At 52.9% G+C, this 25,992-nt stretch overlaps 11 protein-coding genes across 11 annotated transcripts; 6 read left to right on the forward strand and 5 right to left on the reverse strand.

The window, feature by feature from the left end:
- Window positions 1–99: 99 nt before the first annotated feature.
- ACRALDRAFT_1060351 (uncharacterized protein) lies at window positions 100–3,857 on the forward strand. The gene is made up of 3 exons (XM_071016218.1): window positions 100–543; window positions 605–762; window positions 819–3,857. Exons 1-3 carry the CDS (start codon window positions 525–527, stop codon window positions 3,342–3,344), a joined length of 2,703 nt encoding a protein of 900 aa, XP_070878663.1. The 5' UTR covers window positions 100–524; the 3' UTR covers window positions 3,345–3,857.
- A 3,073-nt stretch (window positions 3,858–6,930) lies between these two features.
- ACRALDRAFT_1079323 (uncharacterized protein) lies at window positions 6,931–9,052 on the forward strand. Its single transcript, XM_071018891.1, has 6 exons — window positions 6,931–7,074; window positions 7,124–7,310; window positions 7,378–7,415; window positions 7,468–7,518; window positions 7,586–8,140; window positions 8,195–9,052. The coding sequence occupies exons 1-6, from the start codon at window positions 6,982–6,984 to the stop codon at window positions 8,264–8,266; spliced, it is 996 nt and encodes a 331-aa protein (XP_070878664.1). The 5' UTR covers window positions 6,931–6,981; the 3' UTR covers window positions 8,267–9,052.
- Window positions 9,053–10,889: 1,837 nt separating this feature from the next.
- ACRALDRAFT_1060349 (uncharacterized protein) lies at window positions 10,890–12,159 on the reverse strand. The gene has a single exon (XM_071016217.1). It carries the CDS (start codon window positions 11,665–11,667, stop codon window positions 11,449–11,451), a length of 219 nt encoding a protein of 72 aa, XP_070878665.1. The 5' UTR covers window positions 11,668–12,159; the 3' UTR covers window positions 10,890–11,448.
- A 503-nt stretch (window positions 12,160–12,662) lies between these two features.
- ACRALDRAFT_2023794 (mitochondrial 37S ribosomal protein uS5m) lies at window positions 12,663–14,235 on the forward strand (the record flags this gene model as incomplete). The annotated part of the gene is made up of 2 exons (XM_071020162.1): window positions 12,663–13,926; window positions 14,015–14,235. The coding sequence occupies 2 exons, from the start codon at window positions 12,663–12,665 to the stop codon at window positions 14,233–14,235; spliced, it is 1,485 nt and encodes a 494-aa protein (XP_070878666.1).
- A 505-nt stretch (window positions 14,236–14,740) lies between these two features.
- Window positions 14,741–15,130, reverse strand: ACRALDRAFT_2096127 (uncharacterized protein; the record flags this gene model as incomplete). The annotated part of the gene is made up of 2 exons (XM_071022768.1): window positions 14,741–14,932; window positions 15,050–15,130. 2 exons carry the CDS (start codon window positions 15,128–15,130, stop codon window positions 14,741–14,743), a joined length of 273 nt encoding a protein of 90 aa, XP_070878667.1.
- A 273-nt stretch (window positions 15,131–15,403) lies between these two features.
- Window positions 15,404–18,765, reverse strand: ACRALDRAFT_1060347 (uncharacterized protein). Its single transcript, XM_071016216.1, has 4 exons — window positions 17,442–18,765; window positions 17,024–17,323; window positions 16,583–16,961; window positions 15,404–16,507 (listed from the first exon to the last, which is right to left on the reverse strand). Exons 1-4 carry the CDS (start codon window positions 18,349–18,351, stop codon window positions 16,129–16,131), a joined length of 1,968 nt encoding a protein of 655 aa, XP_070878668.1. The 5' UTR covers window positions 18,352–18,765; the 3' UTR covers window positions 15,404–16,128.
- Window positions 18,601–20,105, forward strand: ACRALDRAFT_206253 (uncharacterized protein; the record flags this gene model as incomplete). Its single annotated transcript, XM_071021999.1, has 11 exons — window positions 18,601–18,618; window positions 18,673–18,765; window positions 18,803–18,831; window positions 18,890–18,995; window positions 19,047–19,165; window positions 19,211–19,302; window positions 19,336–19,369; window positions 19,406–19,509; window positions 19,590–19,653; window positions 19,740–19,939; window positions 19,978–20,105. 11 exons carry the CDS (start codon window positions 18,601–18,603, stop codon window positions 20,103–20,105), a joined length of 987 nt encoding a protein of 328 aa, XP_070878669.1.
- A 6-nt stretch (window positions 20,106–20,111) lies between these two features.
- ACRALDRAFT_1060345 (uncharacterized protein) lies at window positions 20,112–21,475 on the reverse strand. Its single transcript, XM_071016215.1, has one exon. The coding sequence runs from the start codon at window positions 21,445–21,447 to the stop codon at window positions 20,251–20,253; it is 1,197 nt and encodes a 398-aa protein (XP_070878670.1). The 5' UTR covers window positions 21,448–21,475; the 3' UTR covers window positions 20,112–20,250.
- An 818-nt stretch (window positions 21,476–22,293) lies between these two features.
- ACRALDRAFT_2023797 (uncharacterized protein) lies at window positions 22,294–23,225 on the forward strand (the record flags this gene model as incomplete). Its single annotated transcript, XM_071020163.1, has 4 exons — window positions 22,294–22,378; window positions 22,410–22,704; window positions 22,765–23,071; window positions 23,136–23,225. 4 exons carry the CDS (start codon window positions 22,294–22,296, stop codon window positions 23,223–23,225), a joined length of 777 nt encoding a protein of 258 aa, XP_070878671.1.
- Window positions 23,226–23,580: 355 nt separating this feature from the next.
- Window positions 23,581–24,697, reverse strand: ACRALDRAFT_1026140 (uncharacterized protein; the record flags this gene model as incomplete). The annotated part of the gene is made up of 2 exons (XM_071014780.1): window positions 23,581–24,007; window positions 24,066–24,697. The coding sequence occupies 2 exons, from the start codon at window positions 24,695–24,697 to the stop codon at window positions 23,581–23,583; spliced, it is 1,059 nt and encodes a 352-aa protein (XP_070878672.1).
- Window positions 24,698–24,987: 290 nt separating this feature from the next.
- On the forward strand, window positions 24,988–25,832 carry ACRALDRAFT_1060342 (uncharacterized protein). The gene is made up of 2 exons (XM_071016214.1): window positions 24,988–25,134; window positions 25,202–25,832. Exon 2 carries the CDS (start codon window positions 25,301–25,303, stop codon window positions 25,460–25,462), a length of 162 nt encoding a protein of 53 aa, XP_070878673.1. The 5' UTR covers window positions 24,988–25,134; window positions 25,202–25,300; the 3' UTR covers window positions 25,463–25,832.
- Window positions 25,833–25,992: the final 160 nt, after the last annotated feature.

Genomic DNA, 25,992 nt, shown 5'->3' on the forward strand with positions numbered 1-25,992 from the left:
AAGGTACTCACTCGTCTTATGCCATGGCAGGACTCAACCGTACGGCCGAAAAGAGTCATTACTATCTCCGACGCCGCTACATAATATCACGTGATCACGCGAATCCGTTCTTTGTCTCGAGGATTTCTAAGCTCACGAATAAAATCTCAGACTTCACGCGTTGCTTAGTAAGTAACGTCTCCAGGACGTGTTAATTGTTGTCGCGGCAAAATCGTGTCGCGTCTCCAACGCGACGCCCCGCTAGTACGAAGTGTATTACTCCAACCAAATCGTAGGTTTATTAAAGCGGCCCAGACATTATCTTTTTCTGAGTCGATTCTTCACTCTCCTCTACTTCTATTTTCCACACCACTTCAGTAATCCGACGAAATCGCGTCTCGTCACTATTCACATTATCAAAACATCCCTCCTGAAGCTGTCTATCTGAAGCCACGGCCCAGGGCACCCAAGTCGTTCGCACTCCTCTCCACGTTATCCAACATCTCTGCTCATTTCAGGATCGGACTCCCCCTCCCTCACGCACCATGTACGTGAGAAAGCGAGGTATGTGTCCCGTCACGGAACCCAGCAGGAGTGCTACTGTTACGATACTAACCGACAACAGATGGGCGCCAGGAGCGCGTCCAATTCGACAAGATCACTGCTCGTGTGTCTCGGCTGTGCTACGGCCTCGACATGGATCATGTCGACCCGGTCGCCATCACTCAGAAAGTTATCTCAGGTGTCTATGGCGGTGTCACGACTGTCCAACTAGATGATCTGGTAAGTTCATGCATAGACTCCTTGACGATCTCCCGTATCTGACTGTCTGCTTGAAGGCCGCCGAAACCGCCGCATACATGACCGTTACACATCCTGATTACGCCATCCTCGCAGCGCGTATTGCCGTGTCCAACCTCCATAAACAAACAAAAAAGCAATGGTCGTCAGTGGTCAGCGACCTTTATCACTATGTGAACCCCAGGAACGGCAAACTGTCTCCCATGATCTCCAAGGAGACATACGAGGCCGTCATGAGACACAAGGAAGAGTTCGACTCGGCAATCGTGTATGACCGAGATTTCAACTACCAATACTTCGGCTTCAAGACTCTGGAACGATCCTACCTTTTGAAGCTCGATGGTAAAATTGCGGAGCGACCCCAACACATGATCATGCGCGTGGCTGTTGGCATCTGGGGCGACGACGTTGAACGTGTCATCGAGACATACAACCTCATGTCCAGCAAGTGCTTCACCCATGCTTCCCCCACCCTTTTCAACGCCGGCACCCCGCAGGCACAGCTCTCGTCCTGCTTCCTCGTGGACATGAAGGAGGATAGCATTGAGGGGATCTACGACACGCTCAAGACGTGCGCCATGATCTCCAAGATGGCCGGTGGCATTGGTCTCAATGTGCATCGTATCCGTTCCACCGGCTCCTACATCGCTGGTACCAATGGCACGTCCAACGGTGTCGTCCCAATGCTGCGCGTGTTTAATAACACTGCGCGCTACGTCGACCAGGGTGGCAACAAGCGTCCCGGCGCCTTCGCTATTTATCTTGAGCCCTGGCATGCAGACGTCTTTGAGTTCCTCGACCTGCGCAAGAACCACGGCAAGGAGGAGGTCCGAGCTCGGGATCTGTTCCTCGCTCTCTGGATTCCAGACCTCTTCATGAAGCGCGTTGAGAAGAACGGAGAATGGACCTTGATGTGTCCAAACGAGTGCCCAGGGCTTGCGGATTGTTATGGCGATGAGTTTGAGGCCTTGTACGAGAAGTATGAGAAGGAGGGCAAGGGTCGCTTGACAGTCCGGGCCCAGAAGCTCTGGTATGCCATCTTGGAAGCTCAGACGGAGACTGGTAACCCTTTCATGCTCTACAAGGATCATTGCAATCGCAAGAGCAATCAGAAGAACCTTGGCACCATCCGGAATTCCAATCTCTGCACCGAGATCATCGAATACTCGGCGCCGGATGAGGTTGCTGTCTGCAACTTGGCGTCTCTTTCACTGCCCGCTTTCGTTGACTACAACGATGGCGTTTACGACTTCAAAAGGCTTCATGAGGTCACTCAGGTTGTCGTCCGCAACCTGAATAGGATCATCGACGTTAACCACTACCCTGTCCCAGAGGCCCGCAATAGTAATATGCGGCATCGCCCCATCGGCCTGGGCGTCCAAGGCCTTGCCGATGCCTTCCTCGCTCTCCGGATGCCTTTCGAGTCTCCCGAGGCTCGGGAGCTCAACAAGCAAATCTTCGAGACCATCTACCATGCTGCTCTGACTATGTCTGTGCAGCTTGCCAAGGAAGAGGGCACATACTCGACATACGAAGGCTCGCCTGTTTCCCAGGGCATCTTGCAATACGACATGTGGGACGTCAAACCATCAGACCTCTGGGACTGGGACTCGCTGAAGGCGCAAATCAAGGAGCACGGCGTCCGCAATAGTCTGCTCGTTGCACCCATGCCCACGGCCAGCACATCTCAGATCTTGGGGAACAACGAGTGCTTCGAGCCCTACACATCCAACATTTACCAACGGCGCGTGCTGGCCGGTGAGTTCCAGGTCGTCAACCCATGGCTTCTCAAGGACCTTGTGGACATGGGGCTGTGGTCTGATGCCATGAAGAACCGCATCATCGCGGAAAACGGCTCCATCCAGAACATCCCCAACATCCCAGCCGACATTAAGCTGCTTTACAAGACGGTCTGGGAAATCTCGCAGCGTACTGTGGTGCAAATGGCCGCCGATCGTGGCGCGTTCATTGACCAGTCCCAGTCGCTGAACATCCACATGAAAGACCCTACCATGGGCAAAATCACTAGCATGCACTTCGCAGGCTGGAAACTCGGCCTCAAGACGGGCATGTATTATTTGCGCACCCAAGCAGCGGCGGCTCCCATCCAGTTCACTGTCGACCAAGAAGCTCTCAAGGTAGCGGACACGACTGTCGGTAAAGAACGCGTTCTCAAGAAGAGGACTCCTCCCCCGGGCAGCTACATGTCTTCCGCGGCAGCCGTTCCCAGGCCCATGTTTATGAAAGACAAGGAGAAGCCGGGTTCCTCTATGAACGGCAACAGCGACGATAATCCAAGACCTGGCACAACACCTCCCTCCACCACTGCTACACGACCTGTTGCCTCGCCTGCGAAACCTGCTGCGATCAAGGCAGATGCCGAGGAGGGTGGCAGCCCCAAGGCTCTCCCCACTGAGCCCGAGGACAAGATCAAGGCGGAGGAGCTCTCTGAAAGCAAGAGGACACCTGACGTAGAGGATCAGGATGAAGACAGTAAGGAGCGAGAGATGGATATCTACTCAGATGCCGTGGTCGCATGTAAGTTGCAGCTCTGTCAATCGTGAACGAGTTCCGTCTTGCTGACATTTTCCCTCCAGGCAGCATTGAGAACCCCGAATCTTGCGTCATGTGCAGTGGATGAATGAGCGATATCACGTACAAACGACATATTTGATGGATTATGACATGGGTAATGGGATAGGAACTTTTCTTGATGCATTTCTGGGAAAGGACAAGAGACGGCACGAGCAAGCACTTGATATGACGTGGTGTGCTGAAGGATCCTTAGTACGGGCTTGGCTTTAGATTGTCTTTGGCTGTTCTTTTCCTCCTCTGTGTCGTCGGTCGACGTAATTTGCACTTGTTTTCTCATTTGGTTTTCTGCATTGCCTCTTCTTGACGAAGAGCAGTAATTATCGGTTGCTTTCGGATCCCTCATTGTTTGTACTTGTATTCGTATATGGATGGACTCGGCATTACCGTCATTGCAGTTAAAGGTAACTTCGTACATAGGTAGTTATAGGTAGGTAGGTGGGGATTAGGTAAATACAACGTACACAAACGTCGCCATGACAACCAACAGCTACCGTGTTGTAATTGATGACTGGTGCTTCCGCTGCATGCACTACGAAGTGCCTTGCGAATGGGGTGAATGGCAAGGTCAATTGGGACTAAATTGATGGCACAACGCCGCTGCTGTGGCAGCACGACACGGTCAGAAACCCATTTGTGCAACCAGTTTCAGACATTCCCGTACAACCCCGATTGACATGCAAAAGGACAGTACAACGTACCTACCCTAAAAGTGTGCCAGCTAGCAATATGGCAAGACATGAAGCCCCGATCAGGATGGAGCGTATCTGAGGAGAAACGCTGGTGGTGTAAAGTCCTTTTGGAGATTTCTCTCCTGCAGGTTTCGTCCCAGACCGGCCCGAGCGACGGTTATTAGCGCGAGTTGCAAACGTCTGAATGTTCCGGGCGCCCATTGCGATACCTCGTTTTTCCACTCTTATCTTCGTCATCACTGTCACTGTAGCAGAGAGTACTGAATCCTTCCGCATGAGACTCGACATCCGGTTGTACCTGGAGCGATGATGGCACGTCTCCAAGACATGACTCGTCTAGGAAAAGAAAACCTCCGAAGCCATTGGCCAAGAGAAGTCGAACGGGTGCGCTACCAATTCGTGTCTCAGACAACGTCACCTTGCGGTGAGTGGTCGCACAGGTCAGGTTAGCCAAACTGTGGGTACGTCAAGATTATAATGAGATTAACCTCTGCGATTTGTTTTTGACGAGTTCTTGTTAGGTATTCTCTTCATGATACTCATCAATGTTGGGGTTCCACGAACCCCTATGCTTTAACGGACTTGGAATATCTACGTTGTACAGACAAACCAGCTGTAGGCGATGCAGTCTACAACGTATACGTTGTAATTTCTGGTACACAGTCGCTGTATTGTACACAACATACAGTTGAGGAGCCTCGATGGAAATGTTAAGTGCTGTGGGTACAATGTTATTAACGTGACGCCACCTTGACCTCTCTGAGACCCACATGAATAGGTTGCCGCGGCGTCTACGATATACAGTATGAACAACTAGACTAGGAATTCGCCTGGTATTAACGTCAAATAGCTGTTACAATATACGAATAATCCAACCCCCAAGCTATCGGGTTACATATATTGAACTATTAGAGGAATACGCAAATTATAGTTCAGACTGTATTTCCTAATCTGGAAATAACAGATTGACTCTTAGGTACAACGTACCGTACCGTCAGAACTCAGTTCGGCTAACGGGTAGACTTGGCGCCTTATTTTCGCCTCAATACATACCCCAGCTAATAAACAAGAGACGTTTCTGTGTGCCTTGGACGGTATCAGACAACGTTTTTACAGTCAACCAATAATAGGCTTTTAATTAGGTGCCAAGGAAGTGAGCGGGGAGCTGAAAAGATGGAGCTAATGCAGGGAGATCCGCCCCCTGGACAAGTGCCAAGATCGTAACGACCGACTTCACTCTCACCTCCCTCATGCCTTTCTTAATGGGGACATTTCCATAGACACAACTACCTACCTACTTCGTACACTATTACCCATTCATGACTTCATGACTGCCGCGAATAGAAATGGAGCTAGGTAGGTACTAGGTAGATCCGTAAACCTGCGCTAAAGTAACGGCGCGAATGGTATAACTGGGGGAGACGGTGGGTATGGATTTGTTTCTGCCTCTGACGAAGCCGCTCCCGTCCTGGAAGCGTTTGCAAGCAAAGTGAGCTCGGACCCTGACGTAATAGTTGTATGAAGGCAGTAGCCAGCTTTCCTGGCACCAGGAACTATCTGGTAAGAACCGAACCTCGAGGCAGGTTACCTTTGTGCCGGCTATTTTTCTCGTGGTAGGTATACTGTACGTTGTCTTAGTGCAATCAATAGCAGCTGAGCAAGGTGAGATCAGGTCTACAGAACCAGGTTGAGGTAGTGTATGTACATGGATACAGTTAGCGCAACGCCGTAACCAGTCAACTAATCCATTTGTTGTTTCCTAAGGTGGGTATCCCCCTGTCGGCACTGCCATTCGCGGTTACCTACCTTGCCTACAACGTACTTCGCACCTGCCTGGCTGCCCAGCCGCTTGTCTTTCACCTATCAAAGCGTCGGGGTGATGTATGAATGAATTCACTGGCAAGTACACGTGTAGACAACAGCGTAGGCCCCTGCTTTTCCGGGAAGCCAAGAGTACAATCGCCGTTTCCTTTTCCAGCTATGCTCCTCCCCGCTGCCACCTCGCACATGTCAACTCTCCTTAAGCTGCCAACGTCCCACTCTCTCCCGTTCGTCCATTCCTCCAAACCCCAACTTCTCCCTCCCTCCTTTTCTCCTCAACTCGCGTTTATTTGCAGCCTCAACTCTTAGGTGCAACGTTAGACTAGCTTGGCTAACAATCTGCTTGGAAGCGCCCGCCCCTCCTCTCAACTAGACACCTACTTACGGGGAGAGCTGTCAACAACAAAGAGAATTCGGTTTCTCTGTCCGGTTGCCATTTCCGTCACAGGTAAGTTCAGAGACTGACACCATTACTCGATTCCAACTCTAGAATCCGCTCTCGGACTATCTTCAAACACACATGGCCCTTGCTATAACCGAGTCGTCCTTCCCACACACTTCTTGTACGGTTTCGTCTCTGTTCTTCAAAATCTACCCTGTCCGCAGGTACTAGGTGTTGTTTATTGGGAAGGTAGCTCCTCGTCTCGTGGCTGCCCCGGCCTGTTGCCGTTGCACGTACCTGCCGTTTCCCACGTCACAAGTTACACCCTCATTTCCACCCCTTCTACGTCTCCCCGTTTCTTTTTCTTTCCATTCACAGAATTTTCGCAACCCTCCCACCTTTCCAGCCTGTTAAATATTCTTCCCGGCACATATCCCCAGCGTCGAGTTCTCCTCTCTCTTGTCCGCCCAACGTTGTGAACTCGACAATATCGTCCTACTCCGAGTCGTTCGTTACAAAACTAGCAACGGCTCAGGTACAACGTCCCCGTCATACAAGCACTCGCATGCCTTCCTCGCGTTCCTGATATCTACATGACCAGTTCCCATGCTGCCTCGCTGTTGCGCGTTGTGATTAGACGATTGCTAACTGATCCGCCTCCTGCAGTGCCCGACCCAGTCTCGCTGTAGCACGCGATCTACGTCTTCAACCACCATGAAGAAGGTTCTGGCTCTCGGCCTTTCCGGCCTTGTTGGTCTCTCGGCCGCCCAGGGAACTCCTGATTTGGCAGACCTCCCCGCCTGCGGTGTAAGTATCCGGCGCCATCCCCTTTGGCTAGCTTGACTGACGTTCCTAGCAATTCTGTATCAGCGATATGCAGAGCTCCCACATCGCCGATCAGTTTGGCTGCGACGCGGGTGACCTTCGCTGTCTCTGCCCTCAACAGGACTTCATCTACGGTATTCGCGACTGTTCCTTCGAGTCGTGCTTCGGTGATGGTGAAGCCGATAGGGTTCTGAGCTTCGGCTACAGCCTCTGTGCGAGTGAGTTAGCAACTATCTCACATCACTTTTGCAATTTACTGATCCGGATTCTCTTTTTCCCTTGCAGGCAGCGGCGCTGGTGTCAACCCCGGTGATGATTCTACAGTATGTCTACCTCTCTCCGCCGACGAGTGACGCTTCTCTAACCCTATTCTAGGACGATGCCAATGCTGGAGCAACCACTGGATCTGGCGGCGCTGGTGGTGAGGTAAGATTTGTCATCTTTCAGCGAGAGTCGTGATAGGCGTGTTGCTTATGTCTGGTTTACATCGCAGGGCTCCCATCTTACGACCATTGTCTCGGGCGGTTCCACCTTCACCTCTACGATCGCACAAGCCTCTGCCACTGGCGATGCTGGCGAGGATGAGGATGCCTCGACGGTGGTCTCTACCATCACCTCCGTGACCACCAGCGGTGATGGTGGTGCTGGTGATCTCACTGCCTCCCCCGTTGTCACAGTGACTGGTGTGCCCATTCTCAGCACCATTGTTTCGGATGGCTCTACCATTGTCACAGCCGTTGGTACTACCGATGTCTCCGTCACCCTGTCTGGTTCTACCCTTGCCAGCGTCGTGAGTGAGGCTCCCGATAGCACCAGGACTGACACCAGCACTGGCACTGAGACCGGCAGTGCTGCCACTGGTACTCCTTCGGAGGACGGAAATGGAAATGGTGGCGGAAGCGGCGGAAGTGGCAGTGGCAATGGCGGAAGTGGCAGTGGAAGTGGTAGTGGAAATGACAGTGGAAACGGTGATGGAAATGGTGATGGAGATGGAAATGGTGACGGAAATGGTGATGGAGATGATAACGGCGATGGAGATGGTGATTCGGTAAGTACTTCACGCCTGAGTCCGTCCATGAGCCTTACTAACTGCCCCTCGCAGTCCGCCCATCTCAACGCAGTTCCCGCTGCTGGCATCCTTGCCATGGCTGGCGCCGCTGTCCTGCTCATGTAAAGGGACTGGCCGAGTGATTACCTGGTGTCGTTGTGCCCTTACTCAGTACCAACGCAATGCCGAAAGAGCCGAGTTGGGTCTCGGTCTCTCCGCTTGTCCTGTTCCCGCCCGGGACCGAACGCTCTATGCCTTTGGCTTTACTTTGGCGGTTGGCTATGGGCTAAATGTCCTGATATATCGGTCCGTCTCTCGGAGCTTGGGGGTCGGTCTGGGTTGGCAAAAGGGATGTTACTAGCAGTGGGAGTGGATATCACAGGCCTGATTTTCTTTCGGTTTTCCCTTCATAATTCAATCTTCTCCCGCGACACGGAGGAGAGAAGGGTTTATTTTCTTTTATGGCATTGCGCGGACGAACCTAATGAGCTTGGAACATAGTCGCGGGATTTGATAATGTGGTTTTACGAAATTAACCCAGCGGCCGGGAAGCCCACGCTGTTCCGCCCGCCTACAGCAGTCATCAATTACTTCAACGTCTCCCACTTGCTTTACATTGTCCTCGTGTAAATTTGTTCTTTCAGCCAAGTGTTATGGCAGGGCATCCTGTGGAACGCAAGCTTGGGCTGAAACGGATGTTGCAGACTTACGGGTTGGTCTCGAAAGAAGCGCTCGTTAAAGCAAGCTCTCGTTATTCCTCCTTTTCACTCTCTTCTTTCGTTTCTTATTATGCTCTACTTTCTCTCTTTCATCTTCCCCTCGGCCTCGCATTTATTAGCAGTTCGATTCTAACCATTCAACCAGAGCCGATAATAATACCAACGGGCGTTTAGCCCACCATAAACCACACGGCAACGTACTTGTACATTTTCGTAGATATACTCAGTAATTACACCCACCGAAGAAAGGGAAGGAGTACCCAGTTCACCTTCCCATTGTAGTAGCCATGTTCATGCTCTCTCCTCGCGACCCGGTCGTTCATTCTCTCCTGTCCTGCGTCCACCTCTCTCCATCTTCGTCAGCAGCGTGGGAGGTAAACACAAGCATCTCGATTCTCGCCTCAACAGAAATCTTGAACATCCTCATGGCACCTCATGGCACCTCGTCCTTTCTCCCTGGAGTCATTTACTCTCTCCGACACCACCGAGTCCAACATATCGATGATCCTCAGTCCCATCATCTCAATTGACCTTCCTGATATTTTCGAATCTATCAATGACCTGGACGAGATGAAGCGTCTCGTGCAGTCTGGTGAACTCTGGATAGCACGTAAGGGCACTTGTCGGTTCTACCTCACGGTGCTTCTAGACGACTCGAGCGACGTCCCAGATATCGCCCTGGCTGCGCTTGTAGAGCGCGTAGCAACTTTTCTGGAGAGCCTTCATGTTGGTTTGTCCTGGCGCATAACATAACTCTGCACTCGTAATGACATTCGGCATATAGCTCTGGGCTCTGCTGGGACTCCAACTGACGCGGTACCCGAGCGACCAGCTTCGCAGCGAGACAATGGCGTTCATCCTCGGCCATCCGGATCTTGCGTCCAGTCTTCTCCCACCTTTCGGAGCGCCTACGGCTACTTTCCAGAGACTTATATGCTCTGCCTATTTTTATAACTACCCAAAGGAAGCCTCGCCAAGGCTGGAGGGATGGGCCCTACAAAACGGGTCAGAAAACGGCTCGTCACCTCCTTGTCCCGCTCAGAGCGGTTTCTCTTGTGATGTGAAACGCGCGTTTGCCGATGATTTCTACACATCCTCAAGGGGCTTAAGGCTCCTAGAGGCTGGTATGTCGTATCTTTTAACCGGCATGCGACGAGCGGGTACTGGTATCAAGCTGGCCAGGCAGAAGCTGCCCCCACCACTCAGTGTCCTAGCCCCGTCTGTGTTCAACGCGGGCTATCTAACCGTGCGATAGCACCCAGTCACACGGGATGTGCGGTCGATCGGGCTGACAATTCTCAGGTCATCTCATCCCGAGCAAAGCTATTGCCAAGAATCACGTCCAATCTGGCGAGCTTCATTGATTCACAGTCACCCAGGCTGATGAACAGAACTGTCTCCGAATCGATTAGCCCGGAACGACAGCTTCCCCCAGGGCCAGTCCACGCTGAGGCCGAGGGGGAAGAGATGCAAAGGAAGCTTTGGAAGCTGGTCCTATTGAATGTCTCAACGCCAGCATTCGCCAGATTGACTCGTTCTAAGCCGCACCCCAGGGGTCGTATCTCCAGGGAGGGCGCAGGGCACCAATGCGATGACCTGGCGGCTCCAACAGCAACTTCCCCAGTATCGTTGGACGAGTGGCCCCCGAATGCTTCCTCAGAAGCTGAGATGGCTGGGCTGCAATGTGAAACCCAGCATGACTGCTACACCCCCGAAGCACACGATGAATGGCCTTTTGAATTGTCGTGGTCCTCAAGTGAGGGCATTGAGTGGGATTCCTGGGACGACTGGACTGACCAAGACGACAAGACGGGAACGCCCCTGACATCACAGGACTCACACCACCCCATGCTACAAGAGGATAACAGTTGGAGCCGCGACTTTAGTGACGTCACCGAGGCATTCATTGAGGAGAAATCTAGTTGCAGAGAACAAGATGTCGCGATTGAGAGCAGCAGCGACAGTGTGCCATGGTCTGCCTGTTGGCGCGATTGCTCAAACGGCGATACTGAAGATAGAGGGGACCTTGGCGACACCGATATATATATGCACGGTATGCGATGGTCAAGCCCCTGGAGCGACTTTCCCAGTGACTAGGGAGAGAGTGTATTCGTCCAAGTTCAACGGTGGCACGCTACGTACGACCAAGTGTGCGATGATGTTCCACAGTTATCCGCATTAAGTAGACGCTCAAAACGCTTTGCCTAGTGGTGAATGTATCTCGAAATATAGCGACTTGTATCGCTCGCAGCAGTTCATTGGCGCCTGGCCTTCGATATTAAAATCTCCGTCCTTGGTTCTTTTGGGTTGGACTTGGCAAAGACACCTTTCGAAAGTTAGGATCTAGGAGCGCAAGAGGGTTCGGAGAGAAATGGAAGATGCCGCTCAACTAGATGGCCAAAACTCGTCCCAAGATGTGAGAATCTGTTGGCCACCCGCCCTCCCACTGCGTGATGCTGAGCCCTGTGCCGTGGGAAACAAATAGTCGCTTGAAATATGCAACATGACATATGGATGCTTGGAATGATGCTCTTGACCAGCAAAGTGCATATCCCATCGTCCATCTCGGCCCGCCGTCTATACCTCCCTTTACTTCTTGGCGCCCCCTTTCTTATCACCCTTCTTTTCCTTCTTCTTCTTCTGTTCCGGCTTCATGGTTGCGTAGTGGATGTACCAGATAAGCACGCATTGTAATACAAGGCCGACGAGGACGACGACGAGGATAGTGAACAGGTATGGTTGGTCATTGAGGACGGCAACTGCTTCATCGGTCGCACCGATGGACTTCATAAAGTCGAATTGGCCCATGGTGCCTGAGGTAGTCGGGATAGGGGCCCAGTACAGCGAATGATGGGTGGTGTGCCCGTGTACGTGCGAGCTGGTTGCGTAGGAAGGCGGAAAACAGCGCTCAGTGACAAGTCGGAGGAAGCGTCTTTCGGCCGTGCCTTGTATGGCGTGGGACAGAGGCGATGGGGAGTTGGACCTGGATGACGAGCCAGTCCTGCGAGCAGATCGGGTGGATGGGAACTTGTTGCGCCTGGCGAATACTAAGGGGGGGGAAGAGAAGAATAGTGTAGATAGAACGGCAAATGAAACGAGACAGATAGAGCCTGCCTGCCTGTCCCGCACTGGTGAGAAAGGTTGTTTGGGGGGATATATCGCACAGCAATCGAAGAAGAATAGAAATGAACGAGTGAAGTTATTAACGAGCTGGCGCGGGATGGAAAAGAAAACAGCCACTCGGCCAGGAAGATGAAACGGTCAAGGTCGCAACAAGCTCAGACGGGAAACACGTGAACGGTCAAGCGGGAACAGGGAAAACAAGGGGAGCTACGGTTCGTTTCACCATGGCGACGGATCGACAGTCGACTGATTTGCGAGGACACGGAAAGTCACCATAAACATCTCAAGTGTAGTAGCGGGCCATGTCGTCTAAGAAAATCTTGCGAGTAATACAAGGCAATATGGCTTTATTGTAGTAGCTCGAGAGATCGGGGTCCAAAACCGCGAAAATACCCTGTACCCGAGTGCTGAGAAGCTGGGGATTAAAAGGGGATAGAAATGCTTAGCTCATCCTATATGATCATGTGATACAGGCTGAAATCCACCAACCAAAAGACTGCATAATCCCGGCTTGTGGGGCCAATTCACGTTCCAAAAAATTGCTGGAGAGCTCGCGCGACGGGAATTGGAACCTTGACATAACAGTCCCGGGTTTCTCGCCAAATTCCATCGAGCGACGGCCCTTTAATTTTCGTCAGATCTAGATAGGCGCAAAGCCTTGGGGTCTTTAACTTGCAGCCATGAACGCGGTACGCCCGACCCGGAGCGTCCTCTCGAGATGCCTGCGGCAGTCGGCGGCCAGCGCCCCGGCGGGGGGACCCAGCCGTTCTTTCCAGACCTCGGCCAGCAGGTTAAAGAGGAAATCGAGGTTCAAGAATGTCAAGGCCGAACAGATGGGATTGACCAATCCCAAGAAGCTGGAGTCTTTTGCCGCCAAGACGTTTCCCGAATACACGGAGGAGGAGAAGGCAGCATTGAGAGAAAAGTACACCCCTGAGCAGTACGAGGCCATTATGGCAGGCGAGGAGGCTGTCGACTCGAAGGATCTTGCCATCCAGGGCCGGTTACGGGACGACCCTTACCGATTGCCTTACCTGGAAGATTTCTCGACCATCCAACCCATCATCGATGCCAAGCCCAAGACGACCTCGCTCCCGGAGGAAGTCAAGTTCCTCTCACAGAAGGAATGGGTGGATGACTACATTGAGAAGCTCGCCAACAAGACGGAGGTGAAGATGAAGGACACCATTGGGAAGGCGGTGGCTCGGGCGCTGCGCCGGGTCAAGGAGACAAATCCGTCGGAGATCGACTTTACCGAAGAGGAACTCAAGGATCTCGAGAACAACCCCGAGCTACGGCGCAAATACATCATCGAGGGTGAAAACGACGAAGGGTACAAGGAGGCGGAGGCCCTGGCGAAATCCAAGTCGACGCCGACCCCGGAAGGGGAGAAATGGTGGACGCAAATCGACGAGGAGTTCTACAAGGAGCTCCAGGAGCAGCTCAGCTCAGAGGTCAACCCTCTGGAAAGCACCAAGCTGGAGCACTGGAAGGAAACCGGCGGCGACCTGAGCGCGTCGGCGTTGGCACCCGACCTGGGCAAGGTGGAAGGCGTCAAGGGCCTGTACAAGCCGCCAGTCGATCCGGCGGACGAGGGACTGGATGATGCGGGTATCTACCAGGAGGTGAAGCGGTTGACGGGGATGAGCGTCCAGGACATCATCGCCACGCCGCGCAAGGTTCTTGCCCGCCGATTCGTCCACAACCAGACGCGTCTGGGCAAGATCCGCAGCATCAGTGTCATTGTGGCGGCGGGCAACGCCAACGGACGGTTGGGAATCGGTCTGGCCAAGTCGACCGATGCCGACATTGCGCGGACCACGGCCGAGTTGCTGGCTATTCGGAACATGCGACCCGTTCGGCGTTACGAGAACCGGACCATCTACGGCGACGTGAAGGCCAAGGTATCGGGGACAGTGGTGGAACTCCGTTCCCGCCCTCCCGGTTTGTCTCTCTCCCCCTAACGTTGCCGTAAACAAAAGAAGACGAAGAAAATTGGAGCGGTTCTAAAGCTAACATGGACACTTCCTAGGGTTCGGACTCCGCGTGTCGCATCGCATCTTTGAAATGGCGCGTCTCGCAGGCATCCACGATCTGTCGGCGAACATCCCTCGGTCGAGGAACCCTCTCAACACGGTCAAGGCGTGTTATGAGGCTCTGATGAACCAGCCCGACCCGGAACAGATTGCCATCGGTAGGGGCAAGAAGTTGGTGGATGTGCGCAAGGTGTACTATGGCGGTGCTGTATACTAGCTGGCTGTATGTTTTAGTTTCCGGTCGGGCTGTTGTCTTGTATTACCATAACCACCACCACCACCACTGTACAATTTCTTGTGGACTATGCCACAGCCATAGATATTCCTTTAGCTGGTCTCGCAAGGTTCTTTGAACTGTCCTTCCTCTTGTGATGCATATCGATGACCGACTTGTCTATCCTTTTCTTTCCCCCTTCGAGGCCAATTCCTTTGAGGCCGGAGAAGCTCGCCATACTGCGAGATGTCCCCTGGTTCTCGCCGCTGCTGTAGAGGGGCTCTCCTCGCTGATTGTGCGGAATGTCCACTTATGGTTCCACCGCGCAATGGCGTCGGCGGAAGATACCTTGGACAGGAATTCCGGAAGAGACATTCTGTCCCTCCCGCAAGTATCATGCTCATGCTCCGTAGACGTGTGCGTTTGTGTTGCATCCCATCCGTCAAATGTATATGTGTGTGCCACAAGTTTCGTTTTTTGCATCTATCGTGGTGTCTCCGTCGTCGTTTCAACTATCCTCGTCGACACCGGTACCACCCCCGGGTTGGCCGCCGTAGTCAATCTCCTGCTGCAGGACGATGCTGTACACGCTTGCCTTGAGCAGTGTGAATACGAGACTTGTCTTGCGCTCCAATTCGCGGAGGCCATCGAGGATTTCGGTGCTTGGTTGGGTAGCGAGGGTATCAAGGACGGAAGCCAGCTAGAAGAGAGAGCCAGGCCCAGGTTAGCGAGGAAGATGGTCCAGTATAAGATGATACCAGGAAGGGAAACGTGATAAAAGGGTAGAACAAAAGCATGTCGACATATGGGATAGTACTCTTTTCATATTCTCGGCGAGCTTCTCGTATTCCTCGAGGACCTCCTGCTCCAAAGGTGTCAGGTCTGGCTGCGAAAGCATGTTCGGCTCGTGGCTGTTATCCATGGCGGGCGGTTGGGTTTGAAAGAATTGGCGGGATTTTGATGGTTTGTTGTACCTCGAGTCGTCGGGCAATGATGGGAACAGTGAAGAGGAGGGGTGAAATCACGGTTGCCGTACAGTCGACCCCAAGTCGACGCGTTCCGGGGATTAATTACAGTGGTACCTTTTTACCCCGCGGCTGGTGTATCGGCGCATCTCAGGTACCGTACCGCCCTCCATCAGTCACTGCTCACGTCACAATTCCCCTGCGCAGCCGCCGTGAATACGCTGTGGTATAAACCTAAGGAATTCCTCTTCTCTATGCTATTCAATAACCTATGATTCCTTCGCCTACGCCACCACAAACGAGCGTAAGCCAATTAACAACGGAAAAATGCCCTCGCAGGCGCGGACTTCCAAAAAGGAGGAAACACCTTGCAAGCGACCGGTGGTTTCGGAATCACATCATGCGATGCGATGGAGAGACCAGAAAGACCAAGGAACAAGAAAACATGTGTCTAAATCCGCAAAATGCTTTCTCGGTGTACAATGGCAAAGGCTGAGGACCACGCGAGGGACCCAACCCCTACCACCTTTCCTCTTTCTTGCGTAGTCTCCTCACAAGAAACGCCAGGCGCAGCGAACTCCTACGATAAAGCATAAAGACCCAAAGACCAAAGACCAAACGGCCAATGCTAGCATGACAAATGCGTGGCACCAAGGGATCTAGGCCCCGTTTTCCACCCCAAATCTAAATGAACGTCGGTCGCATGGCGGCAATGCATCTGTTTGTTATGTTACTGTAGAGACCCTCTCCGTTTTTTCTCTTTCCGAACAACCGAAGATGGCCAGGGACATCGGACCCCTAGACGGCGGGTGCTTTGGTAGGATGACGATGTCTATTTTCTTCGTGGACGACCCAAACCATGCAGGGAGGTGTGCGTGTTGTAAAGCTCCTCTCCAGGGATTGCGTTTGAGGAATTTCTTTTTGGATGATACTACGACTGGTGGTAGTTGTGAGCATGACCATGAATGTCGTCCCCATCGTGATGGAGGGTAACACTGTTGAATTCCTCAAAGGGGTCTGCTACTTCGCCGCCGGGGGTGGTCAGTCCGTTGTCAAAGGGGACACCCTTGAGATTCATCAGACGGGCTCCGGTAAAGTCCACACTCTCGCTCTCTTTGACGTTACGGAAGTTAACCGTGTCAATACCGCGGCCCTGGCTGGGAACGATTGGCGGCTTCATGTGCCGGATTAGGGCCCATTGCGTGGTTCGGAAGAAAGGATGGGCCTTGATATCCGAGGCGCCGGCTTTCGCCCCGAGTCTTCGGTGCTCGTCCTTGATGAGAAGCTTCCTAATCAACGACTTGCATAGACTAGACGGGAAAACGATCAGCATCAATTCGTGGTTATGAAGCGTGACGGGACCTCTGGAAGTGGGCAAAACTTACTTGGAGACCTGAGGGCTGCCGGTTACGTCCGGGAACGGGATATCCTCCCTCAGTATATTTGCAAACGTCCCATTACGGTTCTTACCCTTGAATGGGGTGGTACCGTACAACATTTCGTATATCAGGATGCCAAGCGTCCACCAATCCACGGCACTCGTATGCCCGCTACCCTTGATAACCTCGGGCGCGATGTACTCTTCCGTACCGACGAACGAGTTGGTGCGGAAGTCGGCAATGCATGACCGTGTATCGATGTGGAACGAGGACTGGCTGGTTCCGTTCTTGCCGACAATCATGGTTGGCTTGCCGCCCGGATCTGACTGCTTTGAGAGATCAAAGTCCGAGAGCATGATGTGGCCGGACTGGTGGAGGAGGATATCTGACGGGTCATGTTAGAAGGCGTTGCGTTATATGCTCGGTCATAGTCGATCCGCGACTCACTCTCTGGTTTCAGGTCTCGGTATATGAAGCCCATGAGATGTAGGTACTCCAGCGCTGCAGTCACCTCGGCGGCGTAAAACCGGGCATCGTCTTCGGGTATGCATTTCCCTGGCCGGGTCTGGAGGGCGCGGAAGAACTCGCCACCGCTACAGTATTCCATGCAGAGATAGAGGTAGTCCTCCGACTGGAAGGAATGATACAGGGTCACGATGAAAGGGTGGTTGCTCGTCGCGAGGATTTCCTGTTCAGCAAGGGCCCTCTTAATCTTGTTTCGTTTAATCATCTCTTTCTTGCTAAGGACTGTCGAAGCAATGTAAGGTTAGCAAAGTGTTGTTACGTGCCACAATGGTATGGACAGAGGTGGACAGTAGAGGCAAGAAAAAAAAAACATGACAAAATGCATCAATTGAACACGCACCCTTCATGGCATAGAGGCGGGCGCTCTTCTTCTCCCGGACGAGATAGACCTTGCCGACATCGCCTTTACCGATGAGCTTTATTTTGTCAAAGCTTTCGGGCCCAACCTCGACGTCGCGGACTTTGATCGAATTGGAGCTGTAAGTCCTCCGGAAAGCGAGGGAATTGGGGGCGGGTGGAGGTAGTGTGGTGAGTATATCCCGGTCGTGACGAGTCTGCGAGGCCGAGGCGGTGGGAGAGGCGGTCGCCGTGCCGTCAGTCGTGGAGCGGGCAACGCCAATGGCATCCACGAGCTCGAGGGTGCCGGAAGTCTTGTCGACGACGAGGGGATCTTTGCCGAGCTCGGCAGTGGAAGGGCGTTCGGAGGGGCTTTTACCCTTGGAGAAAAGGCCTTGGGCGTTGGGAGCGCTGGCGACTCTCCTAAGCTTCCTGGCTAACTCCTCGCGGGTGGCATTTGTGGGCTGCTGATTCGGATCGGCACAATTGCTGGCCGAGCCGGGCTTGACAATGAGACTGGGGGTGTCGGGCGGGCTGGGCGGCACGGAGCCGTCGTTGTGATGCCGAAGGCCAGGCTGGCCCTGATGGGCGAAGTAGGGGTTGGCGTGGGCGGTCGGGCTGAGTGTCTCGTCGAGGGGGTTGCCCTCGCTGACGGTGGTGGTGGACCTTAGGCGGCCGACGGTCGTCTTGAAGAAACTGGTATTGCGGATAGACTTGAAGTCAGGTTTGCTGCCGCCGGTATTGGTATTGCCGCTCTGGGTGCTGGGACTGGCATGACCGCTGCTGACGCCGTCATGGGGAGAGGCTTTATCCCTGGCGGCATCTCGGGCAGCGCCTTGGATTCGGAAAAAACTTTTCAACTTTTGATTGAAGGGCGAGGGTGCGCTCCCGGTATGGGGTTTCGTGGACGGCATCTCGAGATAGGGGCGGTCATGCGACCGAGGATGCCATGGCTTGGGCAAGAGATCGTAAAGCTGAGGTCAGGTGGTTTGGTCGAACAGGTGGTCAGGCTGAGGGAACGAGTGACAGGGCGAATTCCAGCAGACGGCCGTGGTAGTTAATGCGGCGATTGGTAGGTATGTAGTTATGAATGCGAAGATGAGCGGATCCGACCCAATGCTGCGGATGGTGCGGCATAAGGTGGGAGGTGGTGGAAGGACGCGATGGTCAGGGAGAGAGGGGTGAGATGCTGGATGGTAATTAACCGGGATACGATGGATGGACAGTCGCCGTAGGCCAAAGCAGGACGGACCTTAACGGGAGATTCTTGGTTTAGCGCAAGTAACAACCAGGCGGCGACAGCAGTAGGAGATCGCAATACCTACAAAGTTACAGGCTACGTTGTAGCTCTATGACGGGTGAAAGGTACTGGGCACCCCACAGCCTGATATAACGTGGTGGTTGGAAGAGGTAGTAGATACGGCCATCCATATCTTTCGATTACCAATCAAGGACTCTAGGCATGTACCTAGACCAGGGGCTTTCGCTTGGCAGAGGCACAGGAACTAGGAAAAAGGTACCGACAAAACTCTTAGCAATCCGCCACCACTTACTACAGGTATTCAGATAAGGATATAATCGAAACTTTTGCGGAGTCACTATGGACTAGAGGCGCCAGATCTTGCACGCGTTGCTTCTTTCTTTCTTCCTTGGTGGGTCCCGGAATACGCCAGCATACCGACCGCAATTCCTAGAGTATCCCATTGGTCCTGGCGGCCATGAAGTACAGTGCGGAGCACTATACGAAGTACCTACTTGGAGCGATTTACTCAGTACTCCGCACAAACGTCAAAAGACAGCTCTCGCTCTTCCTGCGGCCCACACCGGTCGTATGATCGTGGGCGATGGCGACAAGTACGAAGAGAGTATGTACAGTATGGTCATGATGATTCAATCAGCCTACCTCATTACATTGAATAACCAACTATCCCAGTACATGACCTCGTAGCTGGCAAGAAAAACGATAAGTGCAACTAATGAATATCTATCTACTCCCCTGTCTTCTCTTGACCTCTTTGTTCGATGCCACCATCGTAACCGCCATCGCAGTACCTACGTAGGTATCCAGGCCCGTGTGCCCACATACTCGGTATTAATTACTCCATAGTTGTCGTCTAGGCTCCCCACGTTCTACCCGACCACCAATGCTAAGGTCCCGTACCCTTGATCCTTCGCATCGGTCAACCCGGTCTCGATCGCATCGTCTTTTGTCCCTAGTGGCCCTCTATTCCGCACGCGCGTTTCCCCTTGGAAAATAGAACCCTACGTATGCTAGAAAGTTCGTGAACTGCAACCCATGGAGCCACCAATCCATGCGCAGACAAGGTACGCTAGGTATGCAACGAGTACAACGTAATTCCTCGACCCTAGACCAGTGTTACAGTTGGAGGACGTCGTTGGCTGTTCAGAACAGCTCTCTTGACTTCGACTACAAAGCTGGGCATTCCAAAAGAGCTTGTCTTATAGTCACTTACCAGCATTCCCCCCAATACCGACTTCAATGTGTTGGCGTCGTCTTAGGTGGCGAGACCCTCCAGTAGCTTCCTTATTATGGCCTCTTATTCGTCCTGGCGAGAACCCGACACATGCCATATTTGACGACGGGTGGGCTACATTTTTCATAGGCCAAACAGGCCTCATAGTAGTGCAAAGCCCAGAGACGCGGTAGAATTAACGGATGTCGAATTAATGACTTCGAATTAAGGGACAAAAATTCACTCTTTTTCTTCTGTCTTATCCCTCGGTATTATATTCCATGTCAATGCTCGCTTCATTCGCGCCGTAGAATACATACGAGGTGTCGGGGGACAATGTCATGTCCCGTCCGCCATGACCTCGTCCATGTTATCCCCGTCCTCGTCTTCACTCGGCAAGTTCTGGTCCCGTACCAGTAACAGCGCCTTTAGTTTCCGCCGGTTCTGCTGCCTCGTGAGAACATCCTCCACTTTCTGATCCCGGACCGACGGCGTGATCTGCCTCCCTTCCTTATCAAACAGATATCTCGGCAGCGGCCCGCTTCCGTCGTCCGGCGCGTACGGCTTCATTGTCACGTTCGGTCCGTCTCCGGCCTGCCATAGCACAGGCAGAACGTGTACCTCGTCGAGATGTCTCCGCAATTCCTCCTTCGTCATTGGCTTAATTCTTGTTGTCATTGGTGATACCGGCTGATGTTCTTCCCCCACGTTGTGGGCAGTGGCGCACCTGGCGTACCGGCATCCCGCAGCCGGATCCTCCCGCGCATGCACAACTTCGAGGTGCCGTCGTAGTGTTGCGAGGTTATGTAGCTCCGCTCGACACCCTTCCCATTCGCAGATGAAGCGGATGAAATTGGGCTTTAGTGACTCGTAGACTTCCCTTGGCTTCATCGGCGGCGGCTTGGGCGGTCTCCCCCGCCGCTTGGGCTGGAAGTAGGATACCGTACTTCCATCGGTGCGCCGTCGTCGAGCGTCTGGGCCGTCGGATATGGCCGTGGTGGAGGTTAGTGTCGAGGGAGCGGCGCCGCTCTGTAGGCCCTTGCGTGCTAGGCTTGGCCTGTAGCCCTTGGGGCGACCGCGCGGTCGCTTTGCTGGCGGCTGTGGCACATCTGTTGTAGAAGTCGTCGTTGTCGTCGTCGTCGTCGGTGGTATTGGCTTGGCAATGCTGATGGGCTGTGTAGACTGGGCCACTAGGCGACGAAACTGCGGCGAGAGGTCTGAAATGACCTGGAACCCGGGGGTCAATTTCGTGTCGTCCTCATCCTCTTCCACCAGACGATGCTCGCTGGCGGGGCCTGTTGATGGGCGGGAGCCAAGCACAACGGCAATGCGAGAGCCCGGCGGTGTTTGCGGCGCATTCGGCTGAAAGGATGATCGTCGTTTGAGAGGGCTTGATTTCGCGGTCGGTTTCGCCGCTGAAGCTCCTGCTGCGCCGGTCGCAGCACGAATGCCGAAAAATGAGTCGAGGGCTAGCTGTCGTCCTTGTCCTGCTCCGGACTTCCTGAACTTGCTTTGTTTGCCTAGACTGGGAGGCATGTTCAGAGGGACCTGTTTGGTTGTGTCGTTTTGATGTGTGGGAAGTCGGCCAGCCTATCGCGATTAACGCGTCTGAAGTTGGGTGCGAAGATGCCCGGCCAACCTTACGTAACCATTCCTGCTTGCTTACTCAGTAGTTCCACATACCTACGAAGTAGTTGAGCTACAAAGTAATAAAGCCGTCCCACAACGCTGTAGCAAAACGTCCTAGTGGGGTTTAGGTGGGTCCAGTGCGAGTCCGTGATAAGATACGATAACGAGCACGCTGACAGATAACCGTACATTTTCCGAACATCGCCATTTCTTCGTCTCTTAATTTCACTATAATGCACTTGTAAACGCTGTTACAGACCACCTTACCTCACTACCTATGTACGTCGTAAGGTAATTACAAACAGTTAACCCAGTTATCCCGGTGGTCTTCAGACAGTCCTCAACTTGCCAAACCAGGCTTCCCACTTCGTATGCTAAATACAACAAACCAACATTATTAATCAGCTTTTAAAGTCGTCATCGATCCTTGATGCCGTACCACTTGTTGATTCCTCGTATACACCGAGGCTAGTTTCTCATGTCGGACCAGTAAGCTTGTGCACCTCGTTTCCCATGCAATGTAATTACCTATTGTAGCGAAGAAAGGTAGGTAAGTGAAGTATAAAATGGGCAGTATAAGGTAGGCAGCCCGTCTGATCTCTATCGTGTGGTTTTCAGCAGTCCGCAACCATTTCGTATTGTAATATTCTCGCGCCATTCATGTCCACAACCATATAAATGATCTCAACCTGTTGCTTCAGTCTTTCCAGAAGTTCGTCTTATAACTACACGCAGATCCACCGAGTCTACGACATGGCCTCCAAGACCTTTTACGCCATCATAGCCGGTGCTGGTTCTGGAACAGGCATGTATTCTCTACCCAAATACCTTGTCCCAAGTCGTTGTCCCTTTCTGACACGAACGTCAAGGCCGAGCATCCGCGCTTCGTTTCGCCAAAGCATACCCCGTCGTCCTCCTCGCACGCAGGCCCGAGAGCTATAACGAAATAGTCTCTGAGATCAACGGATCTGGTGGACAGGCCATCGGCATCACGGCCGACGCCACGGACTCGGCCACATTGGACCTGGCCTTCCAGACTATCAGCCAGAGGTTGCCCGGCAGCAAGCTGGCTGCCGCCATTTACAACGTCAACGGCGGCTTCACAAGGAAGCCATTTCTGGATTTGAAGCTGGAAGAACTAGACGCTAGCCTGAACGCCGCGCCGTATGTGCCCAACGTGATGTGACCTGTAAGAGAGTCCACAGACTTAAACTTGATTACTAGACGCGGCCTTTTCGCCTTTGCACAGAAGACACTGCCACTGCTGCTCGATTCGGTTCCCGACTCACCCCACCCCCCGACGCTCATCATCACCGGGGCTACAGCATCCGTCAAGGGTTCAGCGTACTTTGGGGGCTTTGCCGCTGGCAAGTTCGCACTGCGCGCCCTCGCCCAGTCACTGGCACGCGAGTTCCACCCCCAAGGCGTCCATGTCGCGCATGCCATCATCGATGGAGGCATTGACACCCCCTGGGGTAAGAACCTTATTATGAACAACGGCGTCGAAGACGGCAAGATCAAGCCCGAGCAGGTAAGCTAGCTAACCCGACCATTCACAACTTGTCCCAAGCAGAATTAACACACTGGGCACACAGATCGCCGAGGATTATTGGCATCTGCACACCCAACATCGCTCCGGATTCACGCACGAGATAGATACACGGCCATTTGTAGAGAAATTCTAAAGTCAGTTGGCCGTAGTGACGAAGAGCCTACACGGAATGATGACAGAACGGGCTGTCAACGAATAAACGCACGATTTGCTGCCTGGGGGCGTTGATCGGTTCCTGTAACTTGATAGCTTCTCCTCCGTTGGAAGGTGAATGTGGCCATCTAGAAATCGCTTCTGAGGAAAATAGTCATACTCCATTCGTTGGTGTAAAGTAGACGCCGTCCGTCGACCAGAGACCGCCTTCTGATTCATGTCGCTCTGGGCCGCCGAAAGAAACCCGCCAGGACGGGTGCTCGGAATCGGCCTTGTGCACGCGGTGTGGTCCGGCGCCGTAGATTTCTAGGCACAAAATCGCATTCAGTGCAACCTCAAGATCCCGATGGTTCGCCGTTGGGTGTGCCTGCAGTGCCGCTGGTACCAGTCCCGTAGAGGGTAGCCAATCTCTCCTCTTCCCTCCTGTCACGCAGTGCCTCAGTTTCCGCGCGTAGCTTGTCCAGGTTCAATGTGCCGTCATCTTCGTCGTCGTCCGAGTCTTCATCCATCTTCCAGGTTCCACTCTCGAACATGGCGCGACCAGTGGCCTCCTTGGCCTGATTCGCCTGTTCTTCGGCAGCCTTCTTGCTTAGGCGCTCCTTCTTCCACTTTGCAAAAGTCTCCGGCGTCACCGGGGTGAGAGGCGCGACGAGCTTGTGGCGTTCGGATTCCAGGAATTCCTCGAGCGTCAGTGTTTTGAGTGGAGATTTGTCGTGGAGAGCCTTCTCGGCTGCCCGTTGCTCCTTGGTTTTCAGAACGAAGCTACGAGAAGACATCAGCACTATGCGTTAGGGGTGGAGGGAGTCTACAAGGAACGTACCCGGGTGGCAAAGCATGCTTGTACATGCACTTATCCCCTCCGTTGGGGCATACCCAGAACCATCCATATTTACCGTCTTCAATGGCCTCAGTGAAATACTTGCAGACCTTTTCGGTGGTCGTCCTCTGGTTGCCCTTCTTCGAAAGCACAACAGAGCGGAGTTTCTCCTCGTCCCAGTCAGCCGAGGTCTCGGCTTTCTTCTGTTCTTCCTCTTCCTGGCGGGTGTCTTGATATAGACTCCTTTTCTCTGTCTTTCGTTCGTCTTCGAGGTTATGGGAGAATTTGCACTTCTTGCCTTTCTCGCAATTGCCTTTCTTGAAGAAGATACAGACAACTGTTTTAGGGTCGACACCGAATGGGACCTTTTGGATTTGAGCTGGCTTGTTAAGAAGCGCCTCGGCTTCTCTCTGAGCCTCCTCTGCCGCCTTCTTCTCTCTCAGCCTCTCGGCCCTTTCGGCCTCCTTCCGCTTTTGTTCCGGGGTGCCACCTGACTTTGCTTGAGCGGCAATCTGCTTTATCTGCTTCTGAGCGGCACCGCCTTTTTTGTTCTTCATGCCGAAGGTCTTGTCCGCGACCACCTTCTGAGTGGTGACGGCCTTCTTGCCTCCTTTATCATTTTTCTTGGGTGGCATTTTGGTAAATGTTGATGAATAATCCTCCGATGCAAATTATATGCGAATATATACGTGGGCGACGGATGGAACTGGAGATTTGTGGTGATGGTGATGGTGGTGGTGGTGGCAGTTGAACGTGGGCGGAGTAAAAGGACTTTAATGGGGAAGTGGGAATTTGTGTCCATTATACCCAGAGATCTGACATGAAGTCATGTTCAAGAGTCACGTGAAAGGCGGGGTGATCTGAGGTGCTTTTCCAAAAGTACTCAGTACTGGATTCCATACGCACTGTGTGCTTTTGCGCTGGCCTGCAATTGCCTACACGTCTCCGTATGTAGGAGAGAAGTAGAATCGCATATGGCAGAGCATCTTTCTCGGGCGATCAAGCTCCCATTGGTAACGTTCACCTAATTCAACCACGACTACCGAGTAGGCACTTCGCCTCGCTCATAAAGGTGTGCAATAGAACCCCTTCTGATCTCTTCCACTTCAGAACTGACTTTACCCTCTGGAGGCTCGAAGGACACTATCGCCATTATTTACCGCCTGCTCCAGTCCGACTTTACCGCCTCCTGAGCCCAAGCCAAGTCGTCGATCGTGCGACCGATTACATTGTCCATCATGATTTCCGATTCGGAGCTGTATCAACTAGCCATCTTTCTGGGATCCACGGCCATGGCCTTGATCGTGGTCTATCACTACCTCGAAGTCAATGCTGATGACAGCGGCAAGGCGTCTGAGAAGTCACAATTGAAATCAGCTGAAGCCACAGCGTCCGGCTAGCCGTCGTTTACCATGAGTTCGGAGGGCAGGCACTACGAGCCAATTTCGCAATATACCCTAAAGCTGCTGTATGGTGCGGCCGCCATCCGCAGTATAGCTACCCATACAGTAACAAGCGCAATTGAAGAACCAACCCTGCGCAACCAGGAGCTGGTAGTTGGAGGATAAGGAACATTGGTGCCTTAATCTTGTAGACCGTCTGGACGCGCTGGTCTGTACCTTTCCCCGAGATAGCTTCGGCGAGAGCACCTGCACGAGACCGTAACATGCGTTGACAAGACCATTTATTAATACAGCACTTTGTTCATGTCGTCTGCGATCCCGTTTATTTTCAATGCCTCTTGTATAGGTAATGCTTCCAACAGTACACGTGTACATCGTAAGAAGATGCTAGATCGTTGATAGAAAGTTGGATCTGGGGTTTCTTGTTGGCCGGGCGTGTTAAAACACGCAAGCACAGCCACCATAACAAGTTTGGCTTGGCAAACAAAAAATATTATTGTGGCTGCTTTGTGGCTAAAATACAACGC

This window comes from Sodiomyces alcalophilus, assembly GCF_042370955.1.
Source record: "Sodiomyces alcalophilus JCM 7366 unplaced genomic scaffold ACRALscaffold_1, whole genome shotgun sequence".
NCBI lineage: Eukaryota > Fungi > Ascomycota > Sordariomycetes > Glomerellales > Plectosphaerellaceae > Sodiomyces > Sodiomyces alcalophilus.